This window comes from Petaurus breviceps, unplaced genomic scaffold, assembly GCF_028583685.1.
Source record: "Petaurus breviceps papuanus isolate PSGF00001 unplaced genomic scaffold, PetGlider_PUasm1.0 185, whole genome shotgun sequence".
Classification (NCBI taxonomy): Eukaryota; Metazoa; Chordata; class Mammalia; order Diprotodontia; family Petauridae; genus Petaurus; species Petaurus breviceps.
In genome coordinates this window covers 32,158,981-32,174,632 of record NW_027185797.1, presented here as the reverse complement: position 1 = coordinate 32,174,632, position 15,652 = coordinate 32,158,981, and the positions used below count along the sequence as shown (strand labels likewise).

The 15,652-nt window shown below is 44.8% G+C and overlaps 1 protein-coding gene across 1 annotated transcript in view; it reads right to left on the bottom strand.

Annotated features, from left to right (window-relative positions):
• Positions 1-15,652, bottom strand: part of RAPGEF5 (Rap guanine nucleotide exchange factor 5) — a 245,401-nt gene that overhangs the window by 152,855 nt on the left and 76,894 nt on the right. Inside the window, exon 7 of the mRNA XM_069088737.1 lies at positions 5,766-5,814. Coding sequence (XP_068944838.1) covers positions 5,766-5,814 — 49 coding nt within the window. The remainder of the gene's footprint in view (positions 1-5,765; positions 5,815-15,652) is intronic.

Genomic DNA, 15,652 nt, shown 5'->3' with positions numbered 1-15,652 from the left:
TCACACGAAGTCAGAAATGACTAAAAGGACTAAATAACAAAAGGTTTACAAAGCACTTTACCTATGTTATCGCATTTGATCATCACAACAACCTTGAAAGACAGATGCTATTATTGTACCTATTTTACAGATGAGGAAAATGAGGCATTGAGATTAAGTGACTTGCCCAGAGTCATACAACTTGCAAGTGTTTGAGGTAGAGTTTGAACTCTGGTCTTCCTGAGTGATGATTAATTGGTTCCTGACTCCAGGCCCAGTCCTTTACCCATTGCACCAATATAAAGGCATAGTGTCAGATATTAAAAATCAAATTTATAATGACACTATGGGTAAGGAGATATAAGTAAATAGCAATTCTTCTAGGACTCAATCAATGATTTGCAAGTTCAATGATTTCATTGCGCTATAGTAGCCCCAAAAGGTGTCATGGATGTCTACATTCATAAGGACCTAAAGACCAGGACCAGGAAGGTGATAATCCCACCGCTCTGGACAGACTGTATTTTGAAGGCTGTGTTCCATTCAGGGCACCATATCTTAGGGAAGATAAACAAACCAACCACTGATTCACTGGGGAGCACCAAGAGGAAGAGGGAGTTGGGTGGGGAAGGTTCTGGAGACCAAATCAGATGGAGGTCATGGGAACAAACTTTGGGTGGGAGGGCTTCTGCCAAAAGCTTTGCTCCAGTCAGGGTGCTCAGATCAGATCAGAGCTCAGCCCTGATCTCTGTCCAAAGGGGAAATGAGCTTGTTCAGGCAGAATTTGTTCTTAGTGAACATTTGATGGCTCCTAGCAATTACCACTTTTATTTCTAAGCACTCATTCTTTTCCTTTAGTAATCCAAACTCCAGTTCTGCCTGCCATCTATCCACCTTGGATTCAGAGGCTTTGAGCTGGGAGCATCTGACAGAAGAGAGGCTCCTTGAAAGCAGGGTCCTTTTCATTTCTCTCTCTGCACCCCACCAGTGCCTGAAACATAAGAGATATTTAATAAACATCTATCATATGGTTTTACTTTCCCTCTTTTCAAAACCTGGGGTATTTGCATTAGATTGTAAATTCCTTGAGGGTAAGAACTGTCTCTTCCTCTTTTTGTATCTCTAGCACTTGGCACAGTGCCTAGCAAACAGTAGGCACTTGATAAATGTTTATTGACTGACCGACTGATTGATCTGTAGTCCCTGAGCTCCCTCTCCTTGACATGATTCCTCAAAGAGCAGTCATGGCATCTCCATCAATCCTGTAAGGTAATGAATGGCTTCAGGGCTCAGAGATGGAGACCAGGTGACAAACTCTGACACTCTCCTCATAGTCCTGGGCTATAATTCCCTCTTCATCACTTTTACTTCTGTCCTTTTCAGTCTAAAGAACCTTCTTGTGGATGAAAAAACCATTGGTGAAATAGAATTGTGCTGCTCCCTTCTTCCTGAAAGCAGTGCAGGCTCTGCCCAAGGCGCCCCTTGCCATGCCTTGCTCATCTTCTCAACGTTTCCTTGGCCCCCAGCCCCCTGGGGCTGCTCCCCAACATGATGCTGCTTCTGATCCCAGGAAGAGAATGGCTCCAATCTGCTGCTCCTTGTGCATCTTGCACTTCTTCCCATGTTGTATCCATCTCAGGAAGGAGGCTTAGAACAGTGGGAAAGGCTTCATACCTACCCCAATGCAGCTCCAAAATTCCGTTTATTCCCCCTACCTTCCTCCTTTGGGTCACCTTATTCTTCCCTTCAACATCAGGGTCAGCTCAGAGTATTTTCGGCCCTTTAGAGTATTTTTTTTTCTTTTGGATTATTTCTTCTTATCTCAAAACAAAATTTTTTTTGGACTGTGAGTTTATTAGAAGAGAACTCCCAGTGTGGAAACTCCCTATCCCAATACAGGTCCTCACCTTCTCTGAAACCTACATATAATCTTCAAGAACTGCCTAGAACACTGAGTGACTTGCCAGGGTCAGCCAGTCAATCTGTCTGGTCTTGCTGATCATGAGGCCAGCTCACTCTCCACTATGCCTCACACTTTCTCCTAGGAACTCTCACACCCAAAGAAGCCAGAAAATAGAAAGATGTCCCAGCAGCCCTTTCACCTGCTCCAGATGTTGGACAAACTTACATTTCTTTCTGCGGAAAGCCTCCAGAAGAGAAACAGACACTGCTTAGCCCCTGGTAATGGCTGGAACAGCTCGCCTGCTCCCCATGCTTCCTGAACCCCAACTTTTCAGGGCTCTGAGGCTTCTTAGCCATTATTAGCTGCTGAGGCAAACTGCCCCCAAGGTGACTTGCCATAATATTTCAGACTCCCTGCCTCACAACTTCTGCTGATAAAAAGCAGCCCACCTGCTTGCTCACACCTATGATGCTTCAGGGAGATTTGGTTGGATAGAGGAGGATGAGACCAGTTTAGGGAGAGCCCTGGATATCAGGCTAAAATCAGCAGGGTGATATTAGCTGAGGAGTAGGAAGAGACATGATATTGATGTATGAGGAAGATTAGTCTGGTCAGACTGATTAAAACAGGGATTCTTAACCTGGGGTCTGTGGATGGATTTCAGGGGGTCCATGAATTTGGAGGGGGAAAAATACATCTTTATTTTCATGAATATTTGGTTTCCTTTGCAATCTCATGTAGTTTATTGTATGGATTTAAAAGCATGACCCTGAGAGGAGGAACACAGGCTTTGCCAGGATGCCAAAATCAAAGAGAGGAGAGAAATGTGGTGGGTGAAAGATGAAATGGCTGAGGAGGTAAAGGTTCAATCTTCTAAGCACACTGGTTTATTAAGTAATGCTTGGCAATTGCCCCCCCCCACACCTGGGACTAGATCTCCTCAGCTTAGACCCAGATCACAGATGCAGGGTGATAGACTTTTATGCATGAAAAAATGAGTCATCAAATTAAGACCAATTAATTAAAAGGACACGATACAACATTAGGTAACCTGATTTTTAATTGGGGGAAAGATTGGGGAGTTTCCAAGTTAGAAGGGAGAGAGCAAATGAATGCAGTTCCCTGAACTCAGAAAGGGAGGCATACCCCTCCCCCCAAGAGTCTGTAAACAATCAAAGAAACATGGAAATAATAACTGATTAGTCAGTATGGTGCCAGTTTTCGGAAAAAACTGTATTGCTTGAGATGTACAATTGCAAGGAAACACTTTGGATCTGACTGCGTCTCGGGTGGGCATAACTCAGGTCCCCAGCTAAGGGTCTCTAACCAGCAGGTAGAAGTGGTCCAGATTCCCAGCCACACAGGGCTGGGTTCAAACAACACAATAAAGTTTTCTCCTAATTCCCACAACTGAATAAAGGTTTCTTACAAAATCAAATTTGGACTAGACTCATATTTGAACAGAAAGGGAACTGAGCTAGTCCAGAATTGAGTCACAAGATGGAATCCATGTGGTTCCTCCAATCCCACATTTAACTACTTGCTGTCCTAATTCCCTCAATTTCCTCAGAAACATAGGTAAGAAAATCAGTTGGGATTCGATTGGAATAACTTAAGTATAAGGTGATGATGTCCTTTATCTGGGGAAAGTGAGCATGGTTAAGAGAGATATTCTCAAGGAAGAATCAAAAGCAACTGGTGACTATTTGGCTATATTGGGGTAATGAGGGATTACCTCATTATGAGGTAATGAGGAGAGAGTAGACCAAAGACAACTAAGTGGGAAGTGGAAGTATTTGAACTTTTTATTAGAAATAAGGGAAGTTGAGTCAATGATACTAAAACTGGCAAGTGGAAACTCACCTTCCTATCCCAGGCTCCCTGCTTTAAGCTGCCAGGATCACATTCATATCAAAGAAAGGAAAAATCCAGACCCAGGAATCCCCACTTGTTCATTTCAGTCCCTTTCCCTAATACTGTCACCATCCCTTCTGCACCATAACCATGAGTAAAAGTGGGTGTCCAAAAATTATAAACAATGTAGGAGGCGCCAGAGGACAATGCTAAGGGGTCCTTCCTCCCCTCCCTCTTCCATGGAAATGTATAGAGAGTGGAGTCCATGGCCAGGAATGAAGGCTTAACCTATACCCAGGGGTAGAGATAACAGACTTTTGGAGGTTGCAGACATCTTAGACTTAATCTAGTACCCTCCTTCACATTTCATCGACACAGACAATCAGTCCCTCTCCAGCAATCTAGACCATTAAATCTGTGCCTCAGTGGGTAGCTTCATGAATTGCTGTGGCCAGAAATTTATCTGGCACCAAACTTTCTAGGACAAAATCTCTCAAAATGGAGCTGGGTTGGTACTTTTATGCCCAGTATCTATTGCTGCACATATCCTTCAAACCTTCTCAGCACAATAGGACTCCTATGCAAAGTTGGATGAGTCTTTGAGAACCTGGTCGCTTCCACACCCCAAATCATTTCAGGGAAGACTTTTGGAGAGTAAGACAGAAGATCTATGGTTTCTAGAGTTTAAAGGAGCAACGTGAGTCAACAGTGAAACATAGTAGTGCAAAGTTATGCAGCATTAGGAGTCAGAATGTCCAGAGAGGAGGCAAGAGTCTCACTGCACTCTGCCCCAGGAGACCTGACCTTGTCCAAAGCGCTCAGCTCCTAGCACTGCATTTTGGGAAGGACAGTAAAAAAGGAAGCCAGGGTTGAGAAAGAGCACAGAGATTAGACAGTGACCTCCTTGACAGCCAGGACCATATTTTGCCTTTCTATGTAACCTCAGCTATTTGCAACATGCCTGGCACATAGCAGACCCTTGAGGACTGGTTGAAGGAATTATGGGTGCTTGTCTTGAGAAGATAGTCTTGAAATAGGTGTTATCAGTCTCTTCAAGTACTTAAAGGGCTGCCTTATGGAAGAGGGAATCACGGCAAGGCAACAAGCATTTTTTAAATGCCTACTATGTGACGGGTACAATGCCAGGCACCAGAAATATGAAACAAAGCAATTTGTTCTGTTTGACCAGAGAAGCAGAAATAAGAGTGACCAGGTCATACAACATCCATACAAAGTCAGGTCATACATTGTCCCAGGCATGTGTCCGGGCTCAGCTCTCTCTCTGGACTTCACTTCCTCCCTTACCAGCTCTTCTCTCCCCTCCTCTGCATCTTCCTGCTTCCCAGCTCCCCTTTATATACAGTCTTCCTCAGTGGGTAGGGAATGTCTTGTTTGTATTCCCGTCCTCGATACTTAGCATAGCACTTGACACAGAGTGAGGTAATAAATAACAACAACAGTTGGCATCAATATAGCTCTTTAGGGTTTACAAGGTGCTTTGCATGTTAATTCATTTGATCATTAATTAATTTGAGCAAGAATAAACTTGATATTACTCTTAAGCTTAGGGATATGCCAATGACATTGTAAAAAAAAGCCTTTAAATATCTTCACATAATTTCAAGGGGAACAGTTTTAAAGAAGTTGTTCCCTTTATTTTTGAAATTTTTAACAGCTTTATTGTTGAGCAAAAACTAACACTAAATGCCAAGAAATGCCTGTTGTTTTCAGTTGGCGTCCCTGTCTATCAAAAAGATGGAAAAGGGCCCTGCTCCTTTTGTTACAGGCTAAAATGACAGAGGATAATTTTCATTATTTTAGCAGGCTTCAAAGGCAATGCTTTTGCCCCCCACAGCTGCTTCCTCCACCAAAAAAAACCCCAAATCCAAAACTCTGACATATATTTAACCAAGGAAATGTATGTTTTGAAATAGTACCTTAAATGGCCATGTACCACACAGAGAGATCACTGAATGTGAAAGAATTCTGTCTCGTCCCCAAAGAGATAGAGTGATCCACATCTACTCACCTGCCTTCCTGGCTTTGAAAGCAATGACAGCAGCAAGTTCTCTCTGAACCTAATGTCACACAAGGAAAAACAGAGAAATGAGAAAGAGGTGAACTTCTAACAGTGCATTTCCTGTTACATCATAAGGGATTCTGCTCAGATGCCATGGCTGTTCCCTTTCAGTCATGGGGATTGGTTTATTTGCTTTGTTTTTTAGTTCTACTGACCAATTCTGTTTGTGAAATTCTAGGCCAGGAATATGGATGTTTTGTTTATTTTAGGAAATACAACAATAATGATAAGAGCTATGATTTAGGTAGTGCTAGACATGAGTTATCTCATTTGTGACTCACAATGCTTCTGTGAGGCGGGTGCAATTATTGTCTCCTTTTTATAGTTGGGTAAACTGAGTCTGAAAGAAGATAAGTGACTTGTCTAGGGTCTCATGGATTGAAAGGGTCTGAGTCATAATTTGAACTCAGGTTTTCCAATTTCAGATCCAATCTTTACTCTAGTTGCTGTCTGCTCACATCTACCTACAGAGCTAGGCAGCCCTCTCTCTCCAGAAGGCTGACCCTTTCTTTGCCATCTAGGAGCTGGAAGAGCTAAGAGCCAAGACCATCATGTTCCCTGGCTAAGGGTCAAGGTGACTAATGTCCAGAGGTAGAGGACACAGTCAGAAGATTCATCTGGGAAGTGCTGGTTTTCTCCCCAGTGGAGCTTCTCCAACTGAGGTCCTTTTCATCCCTTACTGAAACGATTAGCTTTCTGTGAACGGGAAGGATGTGGAAATTTCACTAGAGACCAAACCCCAAATCAACATTTTCAACTGTAATTAAGCTCTTTTAAGCTGAAATGCTAAGGCAGGAATTTGCTAATGACTTCTCCCATCAGCTTCTGGTTATCACTAATACAACCATATGCATATTCAGCAATCTATAAAGGTACTACTCTCCCCTAAGGCAGATAGCAGCCCCTCCATGCCCTGGTAGAAAATCTTCTAGAGCTGTCATGGTTGAAAAATTGTTCACCCTGCAGACAACCAGATAAGGAGCTCCAGGCTTGGTCTGGCTGGTCAGTGGTGGACAGACGTACCAGGCTAAGGTTGAAACCTTGCTAACTTGCAAAAGTCAGCTCCCCATTGCTACAGCCTTCACAAGTCAAAGGAATCAAGCCATAGCAAAGGACATGTCAGTGGGGCACATACATACACGCAAATCAGTGTACGTGCATAGCCAATAAGGATAGCCGCCATTTATAGAGTGTTGCAGAGTTTGTAAAAGGCATCTCATTCAATCTTTACAACAACCTAGGAGATCAGCAATATTGTCATCTCCACTTTACAGATGAAAAAACGGAGGTATCAAGGGATAAAAGTGACTTGCCCAGGGTCACACAGACAGTGTCTGAATCTAGATTTGAACTCAGATCTTCTGGACTCCAAGTCCAGAGTTGTATCCACTGAACCACCTTGCTGCCAATAATCATTGAAAGCATGCGATATTCTCTCCCCTTAACAATTTCTGATAGAAATCTTTCTAAAGCACATCAGCGCCCCCCTGATATTCTTAAACAATCTAGAATATCAATTAGCCTCCTCTTAATGACTCCAGATCAGACTGGTGACATCAGTGATACAGGGGTGAGGAGGGGTTATTTTAAAGTGCTTTGCTGCATACCGTCCTTCAATCCTCTCAACAACCAGATGAGGAGCTACTCTCCCCATTTTACAGACAGGCTATCTGAGCCTCTGAGATTTTCAGTGACCCATTAGAGTCACACTGCTCTCAGAAACCGGGTATGAAGCCAGGTCTCCATTCGAAATCTAGGTTCTTTTCTATCATAGCACACGCTGCCTTGCCAACACCTACTGCTTTGCCCCTAAACTAAAGGGTCCCAAACAACTCTACTCCAGGTAGTAGGGGGTGGCTTCTCCTTTGCAGTAAGCAGCTAATTCTTACTCCCAGCAGCCTGATGCATTCTCACTGGCTGCCTCCTTCCTCCACGCTGCCTTCCAGTTTCAGCTAAACCCTCTTCTTTCCCAGCGTCCCCTAGGGCGGGAGCCTTTCTCCTACTCATTACCCCCCCTTTATCCTGAACACCTGTACCTAATTTGCATGTTTTGCCTTTCTTTATAGCTCCAGCACTCAGCATGGTGTCTGGCACATAACAGATGTTTATTAACCCACCACAGTGCCAGGCACATAGTAGGTGCTTGCTGGCTGGACTGCTGGCCTGACTTCCTGCTGGACGACTTCTAATCTACTCTGTATGTACCATCAGCAAGGCAGCAGGAAAAACTCCGAGTTTTGGAGTGGGTCAACTTACTTTCACCCAGAATACTGTAAGTATCTGAGCTTATTTAATGTAGGTGGTGATACTGTCTCCCAGGGAGTCAAGAGAATGGACCTTGGGACCACAATGTTCCAGGCTGCTCAGGGACTTGGCTTTGCTTTAATCTTCTTTTCCACAGGAAAACAAACATTTATTTTTAAAACAAACTCTAAAGTTTTTAAAATAACAACAAAAAATCTTTTCCCTGGCCTGAGAAAGCCACTATCAGCACTTTTCCCATCTCTTTGGTCAGTGAGTCAACAAACCTGCTCCATTCCAGCATGGTCCTTCCAGTCCTGCCCCCTCCTTCTTGAGACCACTGGCCCTGAGCCCCCAATTCTATAGCTCAGTGCATTCACATCATCACCCATTCTTTCCTCTTGAAGTTGCCATTCTTCTTGCCAAGGCCGACCCTCCCTGCCTGCGCCCCTGACCCCATCCCCTCCCACCTCTACCAGCAGCTTGTCCCTGAGAACACCGCCTCCAAGCACACCCCTAGAAAGTCTGCATCTGGCACCCCCTCCCTGGAAGCATCAGACATCTCACCTCCCTTTCATGACCAAAACCCTAGAAAAAGCCGGTCTGAGAGTCTTCCTGCACTTCCTTACTCCTCCCCTCTTCCCAAGTGCTTCGTAATCGGGCTTCTCACTCCACCAAGGTCACTGACACATATTAATCTCAGGTTTTTGACAATTTTTGTCAGTCCTGATCCTTCTTGGCCACTGGAGGGCGAAGTGCACACACAGAGTATTAGACCTTGAATCTGGAAGCTCTGAGTGTAAATCCTACTTCAGTCATTCTCTTTCAGCCTCACTTTAGTTGGCTGTAAAAGGGGAATGATAAGAATACTTATCTATATCTCAGGGTTGTTGTGAGGATCAAAGGGTTTTGCAAAGCTCAGAGGGCTAGATTAATGCCAATGATTATTATTATAATTAATCAATTATAATTAATCTATGCGCCAGGCATTGCGCTAAGCACTGGGGATACAAAAAGAGGCAGAAGACAGTCCATGCTCTCAAAGAACGGGTTATTATTATCAATCACCAGCTCTGTGCTGACCGGGTTCCATCTTCCTCGACCTTTCCCTCTTGCTCACCCGAGCTGTAAGCTTGCGGCCATTCTCCCCCCACAAGCTCTCCTGCGTGGGTCTCCAGGGTCCCCAGGTCTCCCTCCCGCAGCACTCACACTCACCACTTCTCACCAGGACTCCTAGAATCTCCTCTGAGGGAGAGCTGGCTTCCCATAGTGGGAGGGCTTCCATCGGCTCTCTTTGGCTCTGGGGAGGGGGCAGAACCAAAAGCAAAGGGCACAAGCTGCCAAGAAGCCAATTTAGTTAGACTAAAGACCTGAAAACCCTCTGCGCAGTGAGAGCTGACCCCATTCCTCAGGCATGTTCCAGGGGCGCTCCCTTCTACTCAGGACTGGACAGCTCTCCAATCCTGAGGTAGTGGAATGGGGGGCTCTGCCTCCCACCATCTCTGCTCTGACCTTTGTGCTCCACATGCCTGCCAAACGCACAAAGATAAAATGGAGATGTGGCCAAAGCCTGGCCTCCCGAGATGCTTCACTGGGCTCCACATCACCAAAAAGAAAATACGTGTGGGAAACAGCTCTGGTCTTTCCCGGCACATTTCCCAGGAAATGACAAAAATTAAGAAATTAATTTCTTCTCTCCTAGTTCTGACTGTGACCCTCTGGACTTTCCCAGCTCTGCCTGGAAAGCTTCTCCTGATGCTGGCTCCACCCTGACTGCAGTCCCTTCCTCTCATCTGCCTGGAACTTCCCTTCGAGACAGTCCCAGCACCATTGGGCTCACCTCTCAGCCTCCCCACCTTCCCATCTCCCCCTGGCTTTCATCTGCTTTGTATGTGTTGCCTTGCACCCTATCAGGAGGTCAGTCCTGTGAGGACAGGGTCTGTCCTTCTTTTGTGTATGCTATATTCATGCTCGCTAGTATTCTTATTATTAATTTAATAGTAATAATAGGTGCCATTAGATTGTAAACTCCTTGAGGGCAGGGACTGTCTTTTTGTTCATGCTATATTGACACTAGCTATTATTAATAATAATAATAATAGATGCCATCAGATTGTAAGCTCAAGGGCAGGGACTGTCTTTTTGTTAGTGCTATATTAACACTAGTTATTATTATTAATAATAGATGCCATTAAATTGTAAGCTCAAGGGTAGGGACTGTCTTTGTGCTACATAGATGCTGGTTATCATTCCTATTGATAACAATAATAAGAAGTACCATTAGATTGTGAGCTCCTTGAGGGCCTCCCCAGTGCTTAGCACAGTGTCTGGAACATAGTAGGCACTATTATTATATCTGCCATTCAAATTATAAGCTCCTTGAGGGCAAGGATTGTCTTTTGCCAGTGTCTGGCATGTAGTAGGTGCCTAATACATGTTATTGATTGAAATGCCAGCACTTAACACATAGTAAGCATTTAATAAATGCCTCATGTGGGAACAGTAAAAAAAAAAGCCAGGAACTCTAACTACTCTTGAGGGAGTTGGGAATGGTTTGAACCATTCTGGAAAGGCATCTGGGAATATTCCAGAAAAAGCGCCTAAGTAGCTCATACCCTCAGATGCAGAGATCCTACTGTATTGTAGTCCTCTAAAGATATCAAAGACCAAAAAAATGCTCTATATGCATTAGAAAAAATTCATAGCAAGCACTTTTTGTGATGGCAAAGATCTGGACACCAGTAGATGCCCACTGATAGGGAAATGACCAAACAAATTGTGGGTCTTGAATATAATGGGAATTGCTGCTCTGTGAGAACCAATGAGAAAAGTGAATTCTGCAGAATCTGGAAAGCTTCATAACTGTGGAAGATGAAAGGGGTGATGCCCTTCTCTCCTTTCTTTGTGGGCGTAAAGGACTATGGGAACAGAATGCTGTATATACACTGTACCCTCAAGTTCTAGTTGGCTAGTTCTGCTGAACCGTTTCCCCTTTGCTCTTTTTATTCTCTGTTAAAGGAGAGTAAGAACACAAGATTGCAATAAAAATGGAAGTAAAAAGGATCCCCCGATATTTAATAGCTGCCTATTGCTCTGAGGATCAGAATGAGCTCCTCAAAAAGGCCTCCTCAACCCTGCCCCAACTTCATTCACATCAATCCTTCTCATCCACTCTCTGTCTGGTTTCCTATTTGGTTTTCCCCCATTCATCATGTGTTATCTCCCACCTCTATGTCTTTGCACAGGCTGAACCCCACACACTTAAGAATCCCAGGAACAGGGTTCGAATCTTTCCCCTGTCACTTCCTAAACTTTGTGACAAGGGACAAGTCCCTTCTCCTCTTTTGTTTCTAAAGTCAGAGGAGGTTGAGTTCCATGGATCTTCTGAGTTATAAGGCAATGAGCCTTCACTCTCTCCATCACCAGCAGCAGGTGCATGAATTAACATTTGCCAACAGGTCGTTAGCAATCATGGATGTTCATTTTCTGCATGAACAAAGTACTACTTAGGCTTGAGATGAGAAAACATAATAACTCCAAGGAAATGAATAATTCACATGATTAGATTTACCCAAATCAGAATGTATCACGGTGACAGCCCCTATAAGTCACTACAGCAGGGGCTGCCAGAAAGAGACCTCAGAAACCTTCACTTTATAGATGAGAAACCGGGACCAGAAAGGAAGTGACCTGCCCCAGGTTATGCAGCATCAACCTGCCAGAGATTCATTATGATACAGCCCCTGTTCTGAGTTGGTGCCTCGATCTTTGATGGCAAACCAAAGCAGGGGAAGTGAGCTCAGAACACCCAAGTTCAGATATCTCACACACTGGAGGTATGACCCCGGGCAAGTCACTTCATCCTTCTGAACCTGCTTTCCCACCAACAAAGTGGATGCTGCTTCCAGATACCACCTGCCTCAGAGAGCTGTGGTGGATAGACTACCACCATGATCATAACAAATAAGCACTTTGAGGTTTACAAATCACTTTCCAGATGCCACCTCATTTATTCTCCTGGCAATCCCAGGAGGTACAATGCTATTATTATAACTGATGTAATTTCATTGGACCCATTTTACAGGTGATGAAACTGAAGCTGAGAGGTTGCATGGCTTGCCCAAAGGGAGAAAACATTCTATAAACTGTCAAGTACTAAAGAAGTGGAAAATGAGAGTCTTGCACCAACTTGAGTTTGCCAGACCACAGAGAGGAGCAGAGGAAGCTGGGGCACTAGGTTTTCTACAGAGAAGGCATAACTCCCTCCCCTGGCACCACAGCAGAGAAGGGCTTTTTTCCTTTGGAGGGGGAAGGTAGGGCAATTGGGGTTAAGTGACTTGCCCAAGGTCACATGGCTAGTTTTGTGTGTGTGTGTGTTAAGTGTCTGAGCCCAGATTTGAACTCAGGTCCTCCTGACTCCAGGGCTGGTACTCTATTCACTGCATCACCTAGCTGCCCTGGGGCTTTTTTCTTTCTTTCTCATGACTTTGCAGGCATATGACTTGGTCCTGGGGACCTGCAAGGGATCTGATCCCCAAAGCACCTTCCTCCACCCAGAGAAAAGGCTTATTTACATCATCCTGGTCAGCACCAAGCGGTAATCACCAAATGGCCCTTTGGTTTTTGAACAAACTTGACTCATGTTTGATTAATCCCCTGGATGAACAGACTATAACCCACAAAGTAGTAAGAGAATTTTATCCATTTGGGACCAAAGTTAGAAGAAAAACAAAAACAATATTTTCAAGTAAAGAAGTCTGGATCCAGCTGAAGAATTAAATTAGGAGGTATCACCCCAATATAGGGGCTAAGGCTTCTTTCTACCTCATCTTTCTGACAAAAGAGAAGCATTTTTTTTCCTTTGAAAATATGTGCACTAATTTTATATATAAGGAAAAAAAATCTGGCCAAAGCAGCTGGGGGCAGCACAGTGCACAGAACTCTGAGCCTGGAGTCGAGATCTGAGTTCAAATACAACCTTAGACACCCACCAGTTGTATGACCCTGGGAAAGCCACTTGACCACTGTCGGACTCAGTTTTTTCAGCTGTAAAATGGGGATAATAGCACCTGCCTCGAGGGGTTGTTATGAGGACCAGATGAGATCATGTTTGTAAATTGCTTATTAGAACACAGGGTAGATGCTTAGTAAGTACATGTTCCCATCTCTCTCCCCTGCCCTACCCACCTGGGAGCATTAGAGGATTGCAAGCTCAGTAAGGCTCAACAGTAAGATACGGCAGCCACAAGTCAATGCCACCACAGGCAGCATAAGCCGTGAGTAACCGAGCGCCCAGCACAGCCAGATGACTCCCGGATCATCCTCTTAAGGAACCTGGACAGAGGGATAATTTAGCTTGTCTTCCCTGCCTCCCCCCGCCCCCACAGGGGGCTCTAAGCAAGACCAGATGAAACAAACAATGGCCAGGGCCAAGTATAAAGCCAACGACCATTTGTGAAGCTTCTGCTCTGCTCAAGACACTGGGATGGGTGGAAGGGGTGGGCAAAAGGCAGAGAAGTAAAGGACACAGCCCAGCTCTCAGAAGGCTTACAGTCTAATGAAGGGGGCACAGGGGAGACACAAACAGGGGAGAATCAGACTTCAAACTGTTCAAGACAATGGACAACACGGCAGTAAGTGATTAATTACCATGAGGATTGTAGAGACAATAATAGCTCCAGGAATTGAAAGCATCATATTGGAAAAAGTCCTCAATGAAGAGCCAGGAGACCTTCCCATGGAGTCAGGAGACTCCCTGATGAGGAGTCGGGAGAACCTTGAGTGATTCTGGCCTCACCTGAGAAGGTGGAATAACTAGGCTTACCGCTGAGATACTTGGCCAGCTTAGGAGAAAGAGGACTGAGGAAGATGAAAGAATCCTAGCTCCCAGTTCATCCCTAGCTTACCAGCTGTAATCAAATTAGTTTCTATGTTTTGAATGAACATTTAGCAAGAAGCACCTACACCTTCTAACTATATTTTTGTTTAAAAAAATGTTTTCTACCAAGAGAAGTTTCTGTGCCAAAAATCTTCCACATGTCACACAATTCAATCGTTACTGGGCTGAGTGAGAGGCAGCAGGGCCTGGCGAATGGAGAGCTGGCCTCCAAGCCAAGAAGATGTGGGTCCCAGTCCTGTCTCTGACACACAGTGGCTTTGTAACCCTGGGCAAGTCACCTACCTCTACTTACATCAGTTTTCTCATCTAAACCACGAAGGGGCTGGACTCAGAGCTCTCCAGGGTCCCTTCCAAATTTATATCTAATATCTATGATATTAGAGAGGTCCTTTGCTGCTACACAGGCATTAAAATAAAACAGCAGCATGGAAAGGTCACAGAAGACCATGGAGAGAGAGTTAGACTCAGAGTCAACAGACCTTAGTTCAAATCCTCCCTCTAATACAACCTGTGTTACCAGGGAGAAGTCCTGGAGGGAGGTGAGAGAGAGTTATTTTCTCATCTCTAAAATGGGGACAATAACACCCGTAGTATTTCTCTCCCAGGGCTGACCTAAGAACCCAAAGAGACACCATCAGGATCAGCCTCTTATTTCCAGGTAAGGCACAAAGAGATGAAGCGATTGGCCCCCAGTAGTGGGATCTAGAACAAGGATTTGAACCCAGGACCTCTGATTCAAAATCTGTTACCCTTTCTACTCTTCCAAGCTGCCTCCATCAGGGTTTGGAAATTGCACACATAATTTGTTTTTGTGTGATTCCTTCACTTAGTTTCTGTTTGTTTGCATAATTCATGCCATGCTTTGTAAATCTTACAGCTCCATGTAAATGTCAGTTCTTATTATGGTTAAGTCTGCCCCTCCTCTGGGTCTTGCTGTGATGCTCACATCAGGGACACCTGGGCTTTGGGGCACTCACCCAGGCAGTGCCAATGAGCCCCCTCTCCATCCTCAAGCAGGGCCTCTTTTCACATCGGAGCCCTGTGGTTCCATCACCTTCAGAAACTCCCCGAGTGCAATACCCCTTCCCCAAAGTAGATCAGCACCCACTCAACAGCTTATGCCCTCTGAGATACCTGAAGGCAACAAGAGGTTAAGTGATTGACCCAGGGAGATGTCCAAGGTCACACGGCTAACATGAGCAAGAACTAAGACTTGAACTCACGTCTTTTTGACCCCAAATTGACTCTTCATGATCTATTCTCTAGGCCAAGCTGTCTCTCTCAGCACAGGGTGATTAATAGGATCAAATCATGTAAAATATCTTATAAATCCAAAAACAATACATATAAATGTCAGATATTTATCAGGAACAAATGATGAGGATCACAAGAATTCCAGCAGAATCAAAGCTGCCTGTCCTGGGATCACTCGACTCCCTCCCTTTAATCACAGGGCAGCCCCCGGGGCCTTGATGGCTGTCCAAGCACCCCAGACTCCAAAGGAAGGGCAGGGCTCAGGGGGAGGATTGCTCTCCTCCCTGGTGCCCTAGGAAGAAAATGAGTGCAAAGGCCAAGCACCCCCTGGGAGGAGAGCTCCACATGCCCCAGGAGGAGACAAGTACACTCAGGCCAGCATCCTCTCTTCTCCAGGTAAGGAAGGGGCAGGCAGCCAGGAAGAAAGGCAAGCAGAAACAAG